The 17,676-nt window shown below is 39.4% G+C and overlaps 1 protein-coding gene across 4 annotated transcripts in view; it reads left to right on the top strand.

Moving 5' to 3' along the window:
- LOC309974289 (tumor protein D52) overlaps positions 1-17,676 on the top strand; it is a 119,303-nt gene that overhangs the window by 84,263 nt on the left and 17,364 nt on the right. For all 4 annotated transcript variants that reach the window (XM_082858871.1, XM_082858869.1, XM_082858870.1 and 1 more), the window contains exons 2-3: positions 6,552-6,667; positions 16,170-16,318. In XM_082858871.1, the coding sequence (XP_082714997.1) occupies positions 6,552-6,667; positions 16,170-16,318 (265 nt within the window). The remainder of the gene's footprint in view (positions 1-6,551; positions 6,668-16,169; positions 16,319-17,676) is intronic.

Genomic DNA, 17,676 nt, shown 5'->3' with positions numbered 1-17,676 from the left:
GGGCCACACTCCCTCTGACACCTGCAGGGACATCCTTCCTTGCCTCTTCCTAGCTCCCCGCTGGTAACCCCTGGCTTGCCTTGGCAGGCAGCTGCATCTCTCCAGTCTCTGCCCTCCAGCATCACACAGCGTGCTCCCTGTGTCTCTGTGCACTCTGGGTCTTTACAGGATGTTCTCTCCGGGTCCCAGTGTGCAGACTTCCTTTTACTTATAAGGACATCAGCCACTGGATCAGAGCCCACGTAAATCCAGTATGATATCATCTTGATTACATCTGCAACAACCCGGTTTCCAAATAAAGACACATTTATGGGTCCTGGGAGTTGGAAGTAGAAGGTATCTTTTTTGGGGGGTGGGGGAGACGTAAGTCAACCCACAACACCATCTAGTTTTAAAAATGTCTGCCCTGTGTTTCCTGTCTTTACGCAGTGAAGTGTTTGGATTTAAATGATCCAAAATTCTTTTCAGATCTAAAAGTATGAAAATGGTTAAAATTTTTTTAGTTGATAATCATAGAAAGTCTTGAAGGGAAATAGTTGGCCTTGATTGGAAAAAAAAAAAAAGGTGAAAGACGAAGAACTGAAGGGAAGAGAGAACTGCTTAGGGTTCCACTATAGGGGCTGCACCCACCACACCTGAGCAGGGAGGTACCCACCAAACTCTCAACTGTGGCTTAGTTTTAATTGTAGGTTCTACATATGTATCAAAAAAGCTTTACTTCCTTCCCTGGTTGAAATTTTTGGGACTCTGTAGCAAATGGATGGCTATGCATGGGGTGGGAGGAGAGTGGAGAAAAGAGAAACTTAGTTGGAACAAATCTTTAGCAAATAAGTCAGTTCAAGTGAAATATTTATGAACGTTTGCTTTATTTTGGGCGCTATGAGTCCTGAGGTGAAAAGATAAGGGTGTGACGTCAGGACCTTTTTCTGGAACTGGAGACTGTTCAAGACTGAAGTCTTTTCCCCATTATTCCTTGTTCTTCCCCACCGTTCTCACTCCTCAGACATGTTTCCACTGAAGCAAAACACTAAGAACTTCATTTTCCTCAAAGTACTAACAAATTCTCTGACGTCCAAAGTATCATGTTTCATCACATCAAAGACACCACAGATTTTACGAATTTTACGATGTACCATTATTTTACGTTTCATTAAGGGAAAAAATTGCTGCAAGTTAAACTAAAAAGCAATGTTTTCACTTAAAATTAGCTTATTTTAAGTGAAAACAAATTTTATTTTAAGTAAAATTGTCACTTAAAATTTTATGCTTATTTTTTCAGATTTATTCAGACATATACATTGATCATAACACTCCTCTGCATACTTTTTTTTTTTGCGGTACGCGGGCCTCTCACTGTTGTGGCCTCTCCCATTGCGGAGCACGGGCTCCGGACGCGCAGGCTCAGCGGCCGTGGCTCACGGGTCCGGCCGCTCCGCGGCATGTGGGATCTTCCCGGACCGGGGCACGAACCCGTGTCCCCTGCATCGGCAGGTGGACTCTCAACCACTGCGCCACCAGGGAAGCCCCCGTGCATACTTTTTAAAGTCAGCTCAGTTCAAGTTTTCCTGAAACATCTTCACGTGCATCTCCTGACTTACCTGAATTCCCTTTCAGTTAGAAATACTCCATGTCTGTTTTATTTATCTTGCTCTCACAAAACGCCTGTGATACAGCCTTTCTTAGAAGAGAGGTCTGTGATTTTTCTAAGCCACTGACACCCATTTTGCACATTTTGAGGCACAGCTACAGGTGACAAACAGCGATGCCACAAGGACTGCCTAGCTGGCTGGCTGTACAATGATCTCCAGTTCAAAGATGTAAAATGTAGAAGAAAAAATTGTGTCTCAGGACTGAAGGGGCACCGTTCTCCCGGTTCATCCCCATCGCTCCATTGGCAGTGGGTCTCCCACCTGGGCAACCAACACGTCTCCTGTCCGTGGGCTTCAGGCTCTCCTCCCCAGATGAAACTCTTCAGGGTGATCCCATGCATGCAACTGAAGACAGGCTGGCAATCTGTTTGCAGAACTAGAAGAAGAATTAAGCAAGTGGCTAAAATGTTAGTAACCTGATGGAACGAATTATCACTGATTTGCAGTCACTTGGGCTCGATAATGGTATCTGTGACTTTCAAGCCAGGCACCCCGTGTGTTCTCACACTTGCAGGGAACAAAAAGCCCTCTGCTTCCAGCTTCCCTTCTGACCTGCTGTTTGTTCCCCCTGCTCTTTGGAATTTCTCTACGAAAAGTGCACATGAAGGAGTAAGAGTTTAGAGTCAGAAAGACCTGCGTTTTAATTTCTGTGACTCTGGGCACATTACTGAACCTCAGAGAACCTCAGTTTCCTAATGGAAGTAAATACTGCAAATACTGCTTTGCTCATTGGGTGTTGGTTGTAAGATTCTTGCCCTTTTTTTTTTTTTTTTAGATAATATGTAAATGTGTCTCCCCTCACGGTGGCTGGTATATTAGATCTCAATAAATATGTCATATTTTCTCCCTCTTCTCTGTCTTTTAAAAATAGATTTCTGTCAGACTCTGAGGAGGAACATTAAAATTAATGATCAAATAAGAATTTTTGAATTATTTATAGTTTTTAGTAATCTATATTTAAAAAAATTTATTGGAATATAGTTGCTTTACAAGGTTGTGTTGATTTCTACTGTACAGCAAAGTGAATCAGCTATACGTATACATATATCCCCTTTTTTGGATTTCCTTCCCATTTAGGTCACCACAGAGCACTGAGTAGAGTTCCCTGTGCTATACAGTAGGTTCTCATTAGTTATCAGTAATCTATACTGATATACATTTCCATGTCCCAACTTTCATGTTATGAATGAGAAATTAATATCTTTTTTCCAGCATACCAGATTCTACCTCTGCAATAAATACTCTACTCTTACTGAACATATAAGATATGGGATAATACCTAGAAACACATAACAAGGTTTGAGGAAACTATATGGTTGGAAATGATTAAAAGACTGCTTTTGATCTACTCTACCATTTTTTACAGAGTCTTATTTATTATTGCCTCTAGATATCTCCCAAGTCTGACCTTCAGCCCGCTACTCTTGTCTTTATTTGTGCTTTGTACAATGAATGATTTGAAGTTTTATTTTCACATAAAAATATTCAGGTTCAGAGTCCTAACTCCACCATGTATTCAGGTATGTTACCATGGGCAAGTTGCTTAACCTCTGTAAGCTTCAGTTTCCTCATCTGTAAATGGTGATGGTGATCCTTGTCTCACAGAAGTGTTGCAAGTAAATGATGTAATGTATTGGGACCACTTAGCTCAGATTTGGGTATAAATAGAATGCACTTTGTGGTGGCGGCTATGGTTATTAATAATTTTCCTAAGTCATGACTGTTAGGTTTTGCAGGTGATTTCGATATCTATGTTTCTGTTCTTCCTTCATGTCCTTAATTTTCCAATTTTTTCCCTAGTCGATGATCTTAAAACAAACCTCGCCTTTAAATTTTAATATTGATAATTTGCTGCCACCTACAGGCTAATATGAAAAAAGCAGAACGTGTCATTTCCAGCTTTCTTAGACTGAGTATAAAATCCCAAGGTCATCTTGGAGGTCCCGAAGCTAACTGTTGACAACCCCAGAACGCCCTTTTCTGAGATTCTTATTTTCCCTGGTAGCTCAACTAAATTCTTGATTAATAATCTAAGAATCCTCTTAGATTCTTTCTGGAATTGGGCAGTTACGCGTAAAGCATTATTAGTAATCAGATATTGCATCTTCCCCCATAAGTAGATCTGCAAAACAGTGTTTATTAAAAAGTGTGAAAGAAGCTTTGCTATTTAAGGCATGGTTTAGCACCTGAGTTTTTTGTTTGTTTATTTATTTATTTGGCTGCATCGGGTCTTGGTTGTGGCACCCAGGCTCTCCGTAGCGGTGCGCAGGCTCTAGAGCGCGCAGGCTTGGTTGCCCTGCGGCATGTGGGATCTTAGTTCCCTGACCGGGGATCAAACCTGCATCCCCTGCATTGGAAGGCAGATTCTTAACCATGGACCACCATGGAAGTCCCAGCACCTGAGTTTTCTTGTGCTTCGTTGGGTCCTGTCCTAGTTGGAGAACTTGAGAGGGTCTGAGCAAAACATTAAAAATAAAATAATGTTTGAAATGAACTCTGTTGTGGTTCTTCTTCTCTTGCCTCATACGATTGCTGCCTGTATGCTTGTATCCCATCCTCAGTCTCACGCTCCTTTGTCGAATAATCTGGTATAGGGCATACATTTGCAAGTGCACATGGACCCTCCTCAGTGGTTTCTGGCCGTACATAGCACGGCACCGTGTCCGCAGTTTGATATGACTCAAGCTGGAGTCAGAGGTTCCAGTGCCAGATAGCAGGGGATGGGGCCAGTGAGGCTTGTGTGCTAAACTACGTGGTCGAAGTTGCTTTGAAAACGACAAGGACCTACTAAAGGAACCATTTTAAGCTGGAGAGTGACATGATGAGATTTCTATCAGTACTTGGGCAATCTGCTTGAAGATATTTTAGAGGGGACCCGCAGAAGCAGCTATTCATGGAGCCTTTCGATCCACTGATTGTACCTGTCACATATTGTCTTTGCATGAGAGGACTTGAAGGAGATCCTATTTGCCACTCTAGTTTGTTGTTTTTGAATTGTTTTATTTGTATTACTTTTATGCCTTTAACAATTCTGTAAACACCTTTCAGGTAGGCACTGTTATGCTACTAATTATTGTTATTGTAATTATCAACTACTCTTATGCAGTTAATATACAATAGATCATGTGCAAGTGTCTGTACCTTTTACACAATGTACGTACGTATACCCCTCCCGGGCTTGCCATGGCGCTGGCTGCTTGTCAAACAGCGTGCTCGTTCTCTGTCGGTCTTCCTCTCTGCCTGCCTCTTAAGTCTGTCATCTGCCACCTGGTATCCTGCTTTGGGCGGATGCCACATTGCCACTGTGGTGAAACCAGCTCTTCCCAGAAGTGGACGTGAGGGCTGGTGGGGAACAGTGTGGTCCCTGGAATGCTCACTGGCAGAAAGAGGCAAAGAGCAGGAAGAGGAGGAGACCTTTTCCTGGTTCCCGGTGCAAAAAAGCTGTTGCCAGAGGAGACTGTGAACGCCCACAGCTGGGGCATGGGAATGGGTGGCAGGACTGCGACCAGGGTAAGGCGAGCGAGCCCTCGCCTCAGGTGTAGAATTTAAGGGGGCATCGAAAAGCCCTGCAATCAGGATGAGTATTATGTTAATGCAGTGTTTTAAGAAGATTAAAATGGAAGGAATCCATGATGAACAACATACTAACATTTTAAATAAAGACGAGATCAGTAACAGTGCTATGAAAAGCCACCTTTGGAGCCTGAGACAAAAGGAAAAATCAACCATACTGAGCCTGTCTATTTAAAAATTTGGTACTTTGTTCACCGTGGATTCTTTGAATTAACTTTGATTTTTAAAAAATATTACATTAAAATATTAAAATAACTTATATTGAGGTTTTTTTAGTGCCCTCTTAAATTTATCACCCAAGGTTCAGGGGCCTCACTGCCCACGCTCTTAGCCTTGTACTTGGTTGGTTGGGCAGAAGAGAGGGGAGACTTGCCGAGAGGCAGGTGGCTTCCTGGCTACTCTCTGAAAATACCGAGTTCTTCCTGATGGATGAGTAGACATTGGCTCTATTCCAGGGCAATGGGTGTGGCAGGATTGGTCATAAATAGTGTTTTGGTAGAAATATTATGTGGGTGTTGGTCATTTCTCTGAGTATATCATTTAGGATTTTTAAAAGGGTATCTGGATGAGATACATATTTTTAAAAAGCTACAAGAAGGTGTCTCCTACTTCCACTAACTAAGGGAAAGAAATGGAATAAAATTTCTTTAGATAGTTCTTCATTGAGGCTGTTAAGAGTTGAATCTGATTAGTAGAGGAAGCTAAAGACATTTACAGTCTCCTTCCTTTGGTTACTATGAATTATTAGTCATGCTGATTGACTAGTTAAGCATTTAAAGTCTTGGGAAGATCCCATTCTTGGCCTCTTAACTCTTCTGCTTTGCAGTAAGTATATTGTGACTGGAGAAATGAACAGAAGCAGAGAGGGTGCTGTATTTTTTTTTTTTTTTTTTTTGCTGCGGTACGCGGGCCTCTCACTGTTGTGGCCTCTCCCGTTGCGGAGCACAGGCTCCGGACGCTCAGGCTCAGCGGCCATAGCGCATGAGCCCAGCCGCTCCGCGGCATGTGGGATCTTCCCGGACCGGGGCACGAACCCGTGTCCCCTGCATCGGCAGGCGGACTCGCAACCACTGCGCCACCAGGGAAGCCCGGGGCTGTATTTTTTAAATTCATATTTTGGTAGGGTGTCATTTGGTGGTTTTTAGTGGTTAGGTCAGACTTTTTTTTTTGGTGTGTTCCTGGGACAGCCACATCATTTGAAGGTGTAGAAAAATGAGGTGTGGCTCTAACCTAATTGGCTTTATTCTGTCTGGGGCAGTGGAGGAGCATTTTACTTAGCTTTCTTACCTTACAGACTTTTTTTTTTTTTTTTTTGAAATCTCCAACAAGGTCTACTGAGAACAGACCCAGTACCCGAGGAAGGAGAAGATGTTGTTGCCACTATCAGTGCCACTGAGACCCTATCAGAGGAGGAGAGAGAAGAGCTAAGAAGAGAACTTGCAAAGGTAAAGGCGCAATCCTTCTGGAACTTCATGTTTTGCACTTACTATATTGTCTTTTGTTTTTCTAAAGCACATGGTAATATCGTAGACTCAGTTTCAGGGCAGAGAAAGCGACATGTGTTTACTCTCCTAGAGATCTTGAGTGGGGGAGAGGAGATGAGGGAGTGTGAGATCAGTTGGTTTTTATATGGGGGAAGGTAGGTACAGGTAAAGTGGATCTGAGAAGTAGGGTGTGAAGTGGGAAATGGATGAGGGCTACTAGTGAATATCTTCTAAGCGACCTCACTAACCCCGATGCGCTTGGCTTTTCGGCTGCTTCACTGACTTTTTTCTCCCCTTGGCAGTGTTGTGGATAGAGGTCCTTTGAACCTTCTTTCCATACCTTCCTCTCTTTTTTTTTCCTTAAAATCAACCATTGTAAAGTGTACAGTTCAGTGGCATTCAGCATATTCACAGTGCTGTGCAATTATCATCTCTATCTAGCTCCAAACATTTTTAGCACATCCAGACGAGACCTCGTATTCACTAAGCTGGCATCCCGTTTTCCCTTCCTTAGCCCCTGGTGACAATTAATCTGCTTTCTCTCTCTATGGATTTACCTATTCTGAATATTTCATTTAAATGGAATCACATATCATGTGACTTTTGGTATCTGGCTTTTATCATTTAGTATAATGTTTTTGAGGTTCATCCTTGTTGAGCTTGTATTGGTACTTCACTGCTTTTTTGTGGCTGAATAATATTCCATTGTATTTATCTTCTGTATTTTGTTTATCCGTTCATCTGTTGATGGACATTTGGGTGGTTTCCACCTTTTGACTATTGTAGATACTGAGCTAAGGGATATTTGTGGAAAACTACTTGTTCGAATACCCATTTCTAATTCCTTTGGGATATACCCAGAAGTAGAATTGCTCGTCACATGGTAATTCCATGGGTAACTTTTTTTTCAGACCTGCCAGACTGTTTTCACAGCAGGGACACCGTTTCACATCTCCATCAGCAACTTCTGTACATCCTTGCCAACATTTTTTATTTTCTGTCTTTTTGACTATAGCCATCTTAGTGAATGTAAAGTGGTATCTCATTGTGGTTTTGATTTGTATTTCACTAATGACGAATGATATTGAGCATCTTTTCATGTGCTTATTAGTCGTTTATATGCCTTCTTTGGAGAAATGTCTATTCAAACCTCTGCCATGTTCTTAAAACATTATTTGCCTTTTTGTTGTTGAGATGTAAGAGCTCTTGCTATATCCTGGATACTAGACCCTGATCAGAAATGTAATTTGCAAACATTTTCTCCCATTCCATACATTGTCCTTTTACTTTCTTCATAGTGTCTTTAAAAAAAAAACTTATTTATTTGGCTGTGCTGGATCTTAGTTGCGGCATGCGGGATCTTTAGTTGCATCATGCAAACTCTTAGTTGCAGCATGTGGGATCTAATTCCTTGACCAGGGATCAAACCTGGGGCCCCTGCATTGGCGGCACAGAGTCTTAGCCACTGGACCACCAGGGAGGTCCCTCTTCATAGTGTTTTAATGCACGAAGGTTTTAAAGTCTGATGAAGTCCAGTTTATTTTTTCTCTAGTTGCTTGTCCTTTTGGCATTACATCTAAGAATCCATTTCCCAAACTCAAATCATGAAGATTTACACTATGTTTTCTTCTAAAACTTCTCTCCTATATATAAGCCTGTGATCCATTTTGAGTTAATTTTTGTGTATGGTTTGTGGTAGGGTTCAACTTCATTCTTTCACATGTGACTTTAGTTTTGTTAGCACCATTTGTTGAGAGATTATCCTCAGTGAATGCTCTTGGCATTCTTGTCAAAAATCATTTCACATAGATGTAAAGGTTTCTTTCTGGACTCTCAATTCTGATATATTCATCTATATGTCTGTCCTTCTGAGTGTACCACACTCTTTTGATTACTATAGCTCTGTAGTAAGTTTTGAAATCGAGAAGTGTGACTTTTTCACCTTTTTCTTCTTTTTCAAAATTGTTATTTAAGGTCTCTTGCAATTCTATATGAATTTAGAATCTACTTTTCTACCCACAAAAAAATGCCATTGGGATTTTGATAGGACTTTTATTGAATCTGAGGATTGATTTGGGGGAGTATTGCCACCTTAACAATATTAAATCTTACACTCCATGAATGTGGAGTGTTTTTTCATTTGTTTAGATCTTCTTTAATTCCTTTTAGCAATGTTTTATAGTTTTCAGTGTACAAATCTTATACTTCCTTAGTTAACCTTATATTGAAGTATTTTATTCTTTTTGATGTGATTATAAATGGAATTTTCTTAATTTACTTTTCAGATTTTTCATTGCTACTGTATAGAAATACAACTGAAGTTTCCATGTTAATCTTGTATACTGCAACTTTGCTGAATTTGCTTATTAGCTCTAATAGATTTTTTGTGCATTATTTAAGAATTTTCTGTATGTAAGATAATGCAGTTATCTTATATCTTATATTTTCTGCAGTTAAAGGTCGTTTTACTCTTCCTTTCCATTTTAGATGCCTTTATTTATTTTTCTTCCCTATTGATCTGGCTGAAACCTCAGTGCTACGTTGATTAGCAGCAGTGACAGTGGGCATCCCTGTCTTGTTCCTAATCTTGGGGGAAATGCTTTCAATATTTCCCCATTCAGTATGGTGATAGCTTTTGTTTTTTTTATAAATGCACTTATTCATGTTGAGGAAGTTCCCTTCTCTTCCTAGTTTGTTCAGTGTTTTTTTCATGAAAGGGTGTTGGGTTTTGTCAAATGCTTTTCTGCACCTTATTAAGATGATCATGTGTTCATCTTAATTCAATTAATATGGTATATTACATTGATTGATTTTCATATGTTGAATCATCCTTGCATTCCTAGGATAAATCCCACTTTATCCTAGGTGTATGTATTCTAGGTCATGGTGTATAATCCTTTTAATATGCTTCTGGATTTGGTTTGCTAGTATTTTGCTGAGTATTTTTGCACCTATATACATGGGAGGGATTGACTTGAAGTTTTCTTGTGATATCTTTGTCTGGCTTTTGTATCATAGTAATGGTTGGCCTCTTGGAATGAGTTAGGAAGTTTTCCATTCTCTTCTATTTAGTGGAAGAATTTGAGAAGAATTGGCCTTATTTCTTCTTTGTTTGGTAGAATTCACCAGTGAAGCCTTCTGGTCTTGGACTTTTCTTTGTTGGAAGATTTTTGATTATTCGTGCAATTGCTTTACATGTTATAGATATGTTCAGATTGTCTATTTCTTCTTGGGTCAGTTTTGACCATTTGTGAATTTCTAGGATTGCATCCATTTCATTTAGATTATCTAATTTGTTGGCATACAATTGTTCATAATATTTTCTTATAATCCTTTTTATTTCTATAAGGTTGGTAGTAGTGTCACCACTTATACTTCTGATTTTAGTTACTTGCATCTTCTCTTTTTTTTTTTCTCTGTCAGTCTAGCTAAAGGTTTGTCAATTTTGTTGACCTTTTCAAGGAACAGCCTTTGACATCATTGATTTTTTGCTATTGTTTTTCTATTCTCTATTTTGCTTATATTTAATCTTTATTATTCTCTTTTGTTAGATTTGGGTTTAGTTTACACTTCTTTTTCTAGATCTGTAAGGGTGTAGAGTTAGGTTCTTGATTTGAAATCCTCTTTATTAATGTAGGCATTTGCAGCTATAAATTTTCCTCTGAGCACTACTCCTACTACTTCTCATAAGTTTTAATATGCTGTGTGTTTGTTTTCATTTGTCTCAAGGTATTTTGTAATTTCCTTTGTGATTTCTTCTTTGACTCACTGGTGGTTTAAGAGTGTGCTGTTTAATTCTGATACATTTATGAATTTTCCAATTTTCATTTTGTTTTTGATTTCTAGTTTCATTCCATTATGGTTGATAAAGATATTTGGTATGATTCTAAATTTACTGAGACTTGTTCTGTTGCCTAACATATGCTCTGTCCTGGAGAATGTTCCATGTACATTTGAGAAGAAGGTGTATTCTACTGTTTTTGGGTGAGGTGTTCTATTTATGTCTGTTAGCTCTAGTTGGTTTATAGTGTTGTTCAAGTTTCCTGTTTCTTTTTCACTTATCTGTTTGTTCGATCCACTTTTTTTACGTCAGATTTTATAAACTAGGTGGAGATAGGATGGGCAAGGCAGATTGCTGATAAGCCCTACGAGGAGAGTAAGAATTAAAAATTTTGAGTATGTGGTACAAGCCTAATATTGTTATTTTGAAAAGATAAAACAAAAATACTTTTTCCACAAGCTATTTATGTTTAGTGAAGAAACAAAAAAAAAATTAAAGAAAATTAAAATTACCTACAGTGTAAAAGATTTAGATTATCTGTTTCCAGATTTTTGCTATCTATGTATTGCTATAACATATTTCAGTATTTTATGAAGGCATCAGAATACACATCTGTAACTTTTTTTCACTTAACTGAATTTCAAAAAAAAATTTGTGCCAGTAAATAATCTTCTAAAACATCATTTTAAATTGCTGCATAGCCCATTTTTTAATTGCTTCAAGCTCATTTTTTTTTTTTTTTTTTTTTTTTTTTTGAGGTACGCGGGCCTCTGTTGTGGCCTCTCCCATTGCGGAGCACAGGCTCCAGACGCGCAGGCTCAGCGGCCATGGCTCACGGGCCCAGCCCCTCCGCGGCATGTGGGATCTTCCCGGACTAGGACACGAACCTGTGTCCCCTTCATTGGCAGGCGGACTCTCAGCCACTGCGCCACCAGGGAAGCCCTTCATGCTCATTTTTAGTTAATGGGCATATTATTTATAAACATTTAGTTGTTTCCCTTTTTTGCTATTATGAACAGTATTTTGATGGAAGTACTTACATATAATCCTTTAGGCACCTCTTTAATTAGTTCTTTAGAATAAATTCCTAGAAGTAGAATCCCTGGGTCTACTGGGTTTTAAGGTCACAGAGTCATTCCCGTGTACACCAACAAGGCCAAAATGCTATCCAGAAGATTTCTCATAGTATGTGAGAGAGTAGTTTTTCCAAATCCTTACCTGCTCTCAGTATAATTATGTCATTATCAGTAATATTAACTTAACAGTAATAGCTCTTAATATAGGTCTAAATCTCCCAATAGATTATGTAATGTTATTTAACAAATGAAGTTATCAGACATATGATATGTAAACGTTTTCCCCCATTCTGTGTGTTTTCCTTTTCACCCTTTGACACACAGAAGTTTCTAATTTTGATGAAGTTGAATTTATCTGTTTTTCCTTTGGTGATTTGGGCTTTAGTTGTCACATGTCAGGAACCATTGCCTAATCCAAGATTATGGAGATTAAGGTCATAAGGTAATGCACTGCAGCATTGAGTCTTGTGTCCAGGTCTTCATGAACTCTGATGCATGTGCATTTATCCTTTTATTTGTATAGTATTCACGTTTTATCAGAAGTTTATTCAATTTTTCTGAAAACTCCATGAGATATGGCAGATATACTATTACTTTACCTCATATCATATATGACATTGTGATATCACAGTATTATCATAATAATCATGATATCATAATAATGATAATAAGATATAATACAATTATTTACATTTAAAGAAAATGGTAAGGTTCAGTTTTTTTACATTAGCGTCACTGCTTGAAATAGTTGTAGAAATTAAATAAAATGGAGATAAAAAACATTAGTTTTTTTTTTACTCCTTTTTGAGATATAATTTACATGCCATCAAATTCATCCTTTTAAAGTATACAGTTCCTTGATTTATATATATTCACAAGGTTATACAACTATCACTACTACCTAATTCCAGAGCATTTTCATCACCCCAGAAAGGAACCCTGTTCCCATTAGCGTTCACTCCCAATCTTCCCCCTCCCCAGTCTCTGGTAACCACTAATCTACTTTCTATTTCTATAGATTTGTCTATTCTGGGCATTTCCTATAAATGGAATCAAACAACATGTGGTCTTTTGTGACAGGCTTCTTTCACTTAGTATAATGTTTCCAAGGTTGACCCATGTTGCAATCATATCAGTGCTTCATTCCTTTTTATGGCTGAATAATATTCTGTTGTATAGGTGTATACCACATTTTGTTTATTCATTCATCAGTTGTTGGATATTTAGATTGTTTCTACTTTTGGGCTATTATAAATCATGCTACTGTGAACATTCATGTACAGGTTTTTGTTTGAACATATGTTTTCAGTTCTCTTGTTATATACCTAAGAATGGAATTTCTGGGTCATATGGTAACTCCATGTTTAACTTTTTGAGGAACTATCGAACTGTTTTGCTGCCAAACTGCACAATTTTACATTCCCACCAGCAATGTATGAGGGTTCCAATTTCTCTACATCCTTGTCAGCACTTGTTATTGTTTGTCTTTTTGATTACAGCCATCCTAGTGGGGGTGAAGTAGTATCTCATTTGCACTTCTCTAATTACTAATGAATGGTATTGGCCATCTTTTCATATGATTATTGGTCATTTATATATCTTCTTTGGCAGAATGTCTATTTAAATCCATTGTCCATTTTAATTGGATTATTTGCCTTTCTGTTATTGAGTTGTAAGTGCTCTTTATGTATTTTGCATACTAGACCCTTATCAGATATATAATTTGCAAGTATTTTCCCCATTCTTTTAGTTGTGTTTTTACTTTCATGATGCTGTCCTTTGAAACACATCAGTTTTAAATTTTGAGAATGTCAATTTATCTATTTTTTCTTTGGTTGCTTGTGCTTGAGGTATCATATCTAAGAGATGCTGCCTAATCCAAGGTTATTAAGATTTACCTCTGTGTTTTCTTCTAAGAGTTTTATTGTTTAGCTTTTTCATTTAGATTTCTGATCTATCTTAATTTTTATATATGGTCTGACTTAGGGATCCAACCTCATTCCTTTGCATATGGAAATTCAGTTGTCCCAGCACCATTTGTGGGAAAAAAACTACTCTTTTCCGCCGACTTATCTTGGTACCTTGGTTGAAAATCAGTTGACCATAAATGTGCAGGTTTATTTCTGGACTCTTAATTCTACAACACAATCTTAATTACCATAGCTTTGTAGTAACTTTTCCACTCATTATTCCATAATTAAGGAATTATTGCTACGGTATCCTGAGCTTGAGCTAGGTAGGTATGTTAGCAGCACAGTCAACAACAAAAGCAGGGAACGTACTGGGTCATGTATTGTTCAGAAAGATTTACAGTGGCCTTTCTTTCTAACTTTCATTAGGGCAAGTGAATACCTCAGGGATGGGTCAAGGGGTAGAAAACTTAACCTTTAAGTCTAGTCTTTGAAGTATCTGAAATTTGGAGTTCAGGTAAAGAGAAATATTAGAAAGCTAACAATATGCAATGAAAATTAGCCAGTAAACTGAGAAGTGGACTCAGAAAACCTGAGTTAAAATTCTGGTTCCTACATTATTAGTTTGGTGACTTAGGGCAAGTCATTTAATTTACTTGATTTTGAACCTTATTCATCACTGTTGCCCTTTTCTTCTCATATTCCACTTTGTCAATATACTTCTCAAACTGTGACTTCCCAAAAGGGTACAGTATGTGTGGTCCTGTCTCATAAGCACAGAGGATTATTTTTGTTATGGGCCTGTATTCTAATTAAGGCCATCTGAGAATATGTTATTCTTTTTTTTTTTTCTTTGGCAGCTGCAGCCACATCACATTTGATTTATCCTTCTTTCCTTTTGTTGAGTACTGTCAGTTCACTTAACAATACTCTGTTGTTTTTACAGGCCATGTTGTCTTTGAGCTCATAGAAGTGTTGTGTAGGTCAAGACTAAGAATATGGCTTTGCCACAAGCCAAGAGAAGCATTCTTCTAAGGGTCTTGAATATTAATGACTGTATGGTCGTCCCTCGGTATCTGCAGGGGGTTCATCCCAGGACCCCTGTGGATATCAAAATCCACAGATGCTCAAGTCCCTTTTATAAAATGGTGTAGTCTTTGCATAAAACCTATGCACGTCCTTCCATACGCTTTAAATCATCTCTCGATTACTTACAATACCTAAGGCAATGTAAATGCTGTATAAGTACGATGTAAATGCTATGTAGATAGCTGCCGGCACGTGGCAAGTTCAGGTTTTGTTTTTATGGAACTTTTTTTTTCCGAATATTTTCAGTCTGCAGTTAGTTGCGTCTGTGGATGTGGAACCCGTGGATACAGAAGGCCAACTGTACTTTAGGGACCCAGTTTTTCAACTTCCTGGGACAAAAGTCTTTTCCACCAGGTGTCTCTTCCTCTCTGTGGGTCTGCCCTTTCCCTCTGTTATCCTGGCTTAGGCTTTTCCTCTACTCTGTAAGTCTTTTTTTTTTTTTTTTCTTCATAGCTTCTGTTTATAGTTTTGGCCTCCTCAAGTATATTTAAGCTTCTGTAACATCTCAAAATCTCACTGAGCCCCACCTGTATTTCAGGGCTTCTTTATCCAAGCTTCTACTCTCAGTGTGATCATAGTTTCTCAAACTACATTCTTTATATTTATTTATTTATTTATTTATTTATTTTTGGCTGCATTGGGTCTTCGATTCTGTGCGCAGGCTTTCTCTAGTTCGGGTGAGCGGGGGTTACTCTTCGTTGCGGTGTGCAGGCTTCTCATTGCGGTGGCTTCTCTGGTTGCGGAGCACGGGCTCTAGGCGCGTGGGCTTCAGTAGTTGTGGCTCGTGGGCTTTAGAACACAGGCTCAGTAGTTGTGGCGCACAGGCTTAGTTGCTCCGCGGCATGTGGGATCTTCCCAGACCAGGGCTCGAACCCGTGTCCCCTGCATCGGCAGGCGGATTCTTAACCACCGCGCCACCAGGGAAGCCCTTAAACTACGTTCCTGAATGAGACTGGCTGGTGGCCACTTGATGGGTTGGCTGACCTTGGGTTGGGAGCCCATTTCTAACCACCAAGCTGAGGCTGGTCAGTCAGCATCAGAGGGTCCACACCTCTGCAGGACTCTCTGGGGGAGACAGTGTGGTTTATTTATGCTTGTGACTTTAGCAGGTACGGAGGCTGACAGTGTGAGCTCCGGTTTATACTAGAGTATAAACTCATATGAAATATGCAAGAAAGTTGGATTTTGATTTGGCATGGTTGTGTGTATTTTGGTGGGGATGGAGATTAGTTTGACTTAATACACAGATGTGAGTTTTTATGGGCATTCAAGCAGCAGTGTTCAGCTGGCAATGCAGACCCAGCAGTCGGGAGAGTGGCTGTTAGGGTAGTTTGAATATTATCTGCGTGGAGGTTTGAGCCCTCAGCCTCTGTGAGGTAACTGGGGACGACTCAAGATGGAAATATAGAGAAGAGAGGAAAGCAGCTTTACAGGAGAGATCAACGTGTAAACTGGTTTACGTAACAACATATCATATGTTGTTTTTAAAGAGGCAGATAAATGAATCAAAAATGTTTTAAAATGACTAGAATTTTGAGTATAGTTTTGTGCTAACCATCTTAACTTTTTGAATGACTGTATACCTACCCCAACCCTCTTCCTCACAGGTAGAAGAAGAAATCCAGACTCTGTCTCAAGTGTTAGCAGCAAAAGAGAAGCACCTAACAGAGATCAAGCGGAAACTCGGGATCAATTCGCTCCAGGAACTAAAACAGAACATTGCCAAAGGGTGGCAAGATGTGACAGCCACGTCTGCGTATGTTCCCTTGATTCTACATTGTTCTAGGAACTGTAAAGGACACTTTGCCCTTTTTGTCTGGGGACGGGATCGAAAGGCACTGAGGACGTTTCTGCAGCTTTTCTCTGTACTGCCCAGGGCACTGCCCGTTCCACCCCCCGTCCCCCCATTCTCAAGTGTATCTGACCCTTCTCTAACTTCAGTCTTTCAGACTGTTCTAGGGAACAGAAAGAAAACCAGCCTCATACGTGAGCTGAAGAAATAAAATCTAAGGTCTAAAAACGTTATATATCGACTTACCAGATATATACATGAGTCGCTTAATCCTCAGAATAACCCAGTAGAGTGGGTAGTGAGATAGCCCTAGATAAGGAAACAGGAGCAGATAAGTTTTGAGGTCACAAACCTCTCAAAGTATGGAGGCAGGATTTGAACTCAGGTCTGGCCCAGTACAGAGCCAGTCTTTTTTTTTTTTTACCCTGTTCTATACATACCATAAGATTCTCAGGTCCCCATCTCTGATGTATGCTGGTGGCAGAGGACCACCCCTTAATCTTTTGGTCTTTTTGGTCACACGGTTTTGATCCAACATTGTCATGATGCAGTTTTGTTTCCCGACACAAGGAGGAGCAGGCTTGTAGTGACAGTCTCCGAACTGTGTTCTCTGTTCAGTCCCATCTGCTGAGCTGGTGACCAGCAGCAGTGAGGCTGACTGCATCCTGACATGACAGCACGAGGGTGACCACCTCCACTTTCTGCCCATATAAGTAGGCAGTGGGAAACATGCAGGACACCATTCTTTGTATCATCATAAACTGAGTTGTTTTTTGTTTTTAGTATTTGGTCTTGACGGGGTAAGTAAAAATGCCTGAGCATTCCTTTCTACAATGTGGGGATCTTAACCTCTTTGGTGCAAGTACCATATTCTCTCAATTTTGTTTTAGTTTTTCCCTTCACTAACCCCTGTGTAGATGGGAGGAGGGAGGTGGTAAATTATACCTTTGTGCTATAGCAAATATCCCACTCAAGTCATTTGAAGTATTGTACCTTTTACGTACCCCGTTGAGAATACACTGGTCCTTATTTGATAGCTCAACAGATATGCAAAATTCAAAAAAAATCTTTATGCCCCCAAAATTGATTTGGATAATAAAAAAGTACCCATGGGTCCTACCTTGCTTCTGGCCCCTTTTTAGGAGATAAAGTTGTGAAAGACATGTGAGGAATCTGATTTCATTTTTGTTTTATTTAGCTTAAGCGGAAAAGGGAAAAAATAAAGAGACATAATTTCATTCACCCTATGGCTCATTTTGATCTTGGCTCCATGACTATTTTTAGCCCTTACTCGGATTTCTTTGGCCCCGCCTTTATAGGCC

This window comes from Leucopleurus acutus (genome assembly GCF_964270905.1).
Source record: "Leucopleurus acutus genome assembly, chromosome: 17".
Lineage (NCBI taxonomy): Eukaryota > Metazoa > Chordata > Mammalia > Artiodactyla > Delphinidae > Leucopleurus > Leucopleurus acutus.
This window is presented reverse-complemented; position numbering and strand designations above follow the sequence as displayed.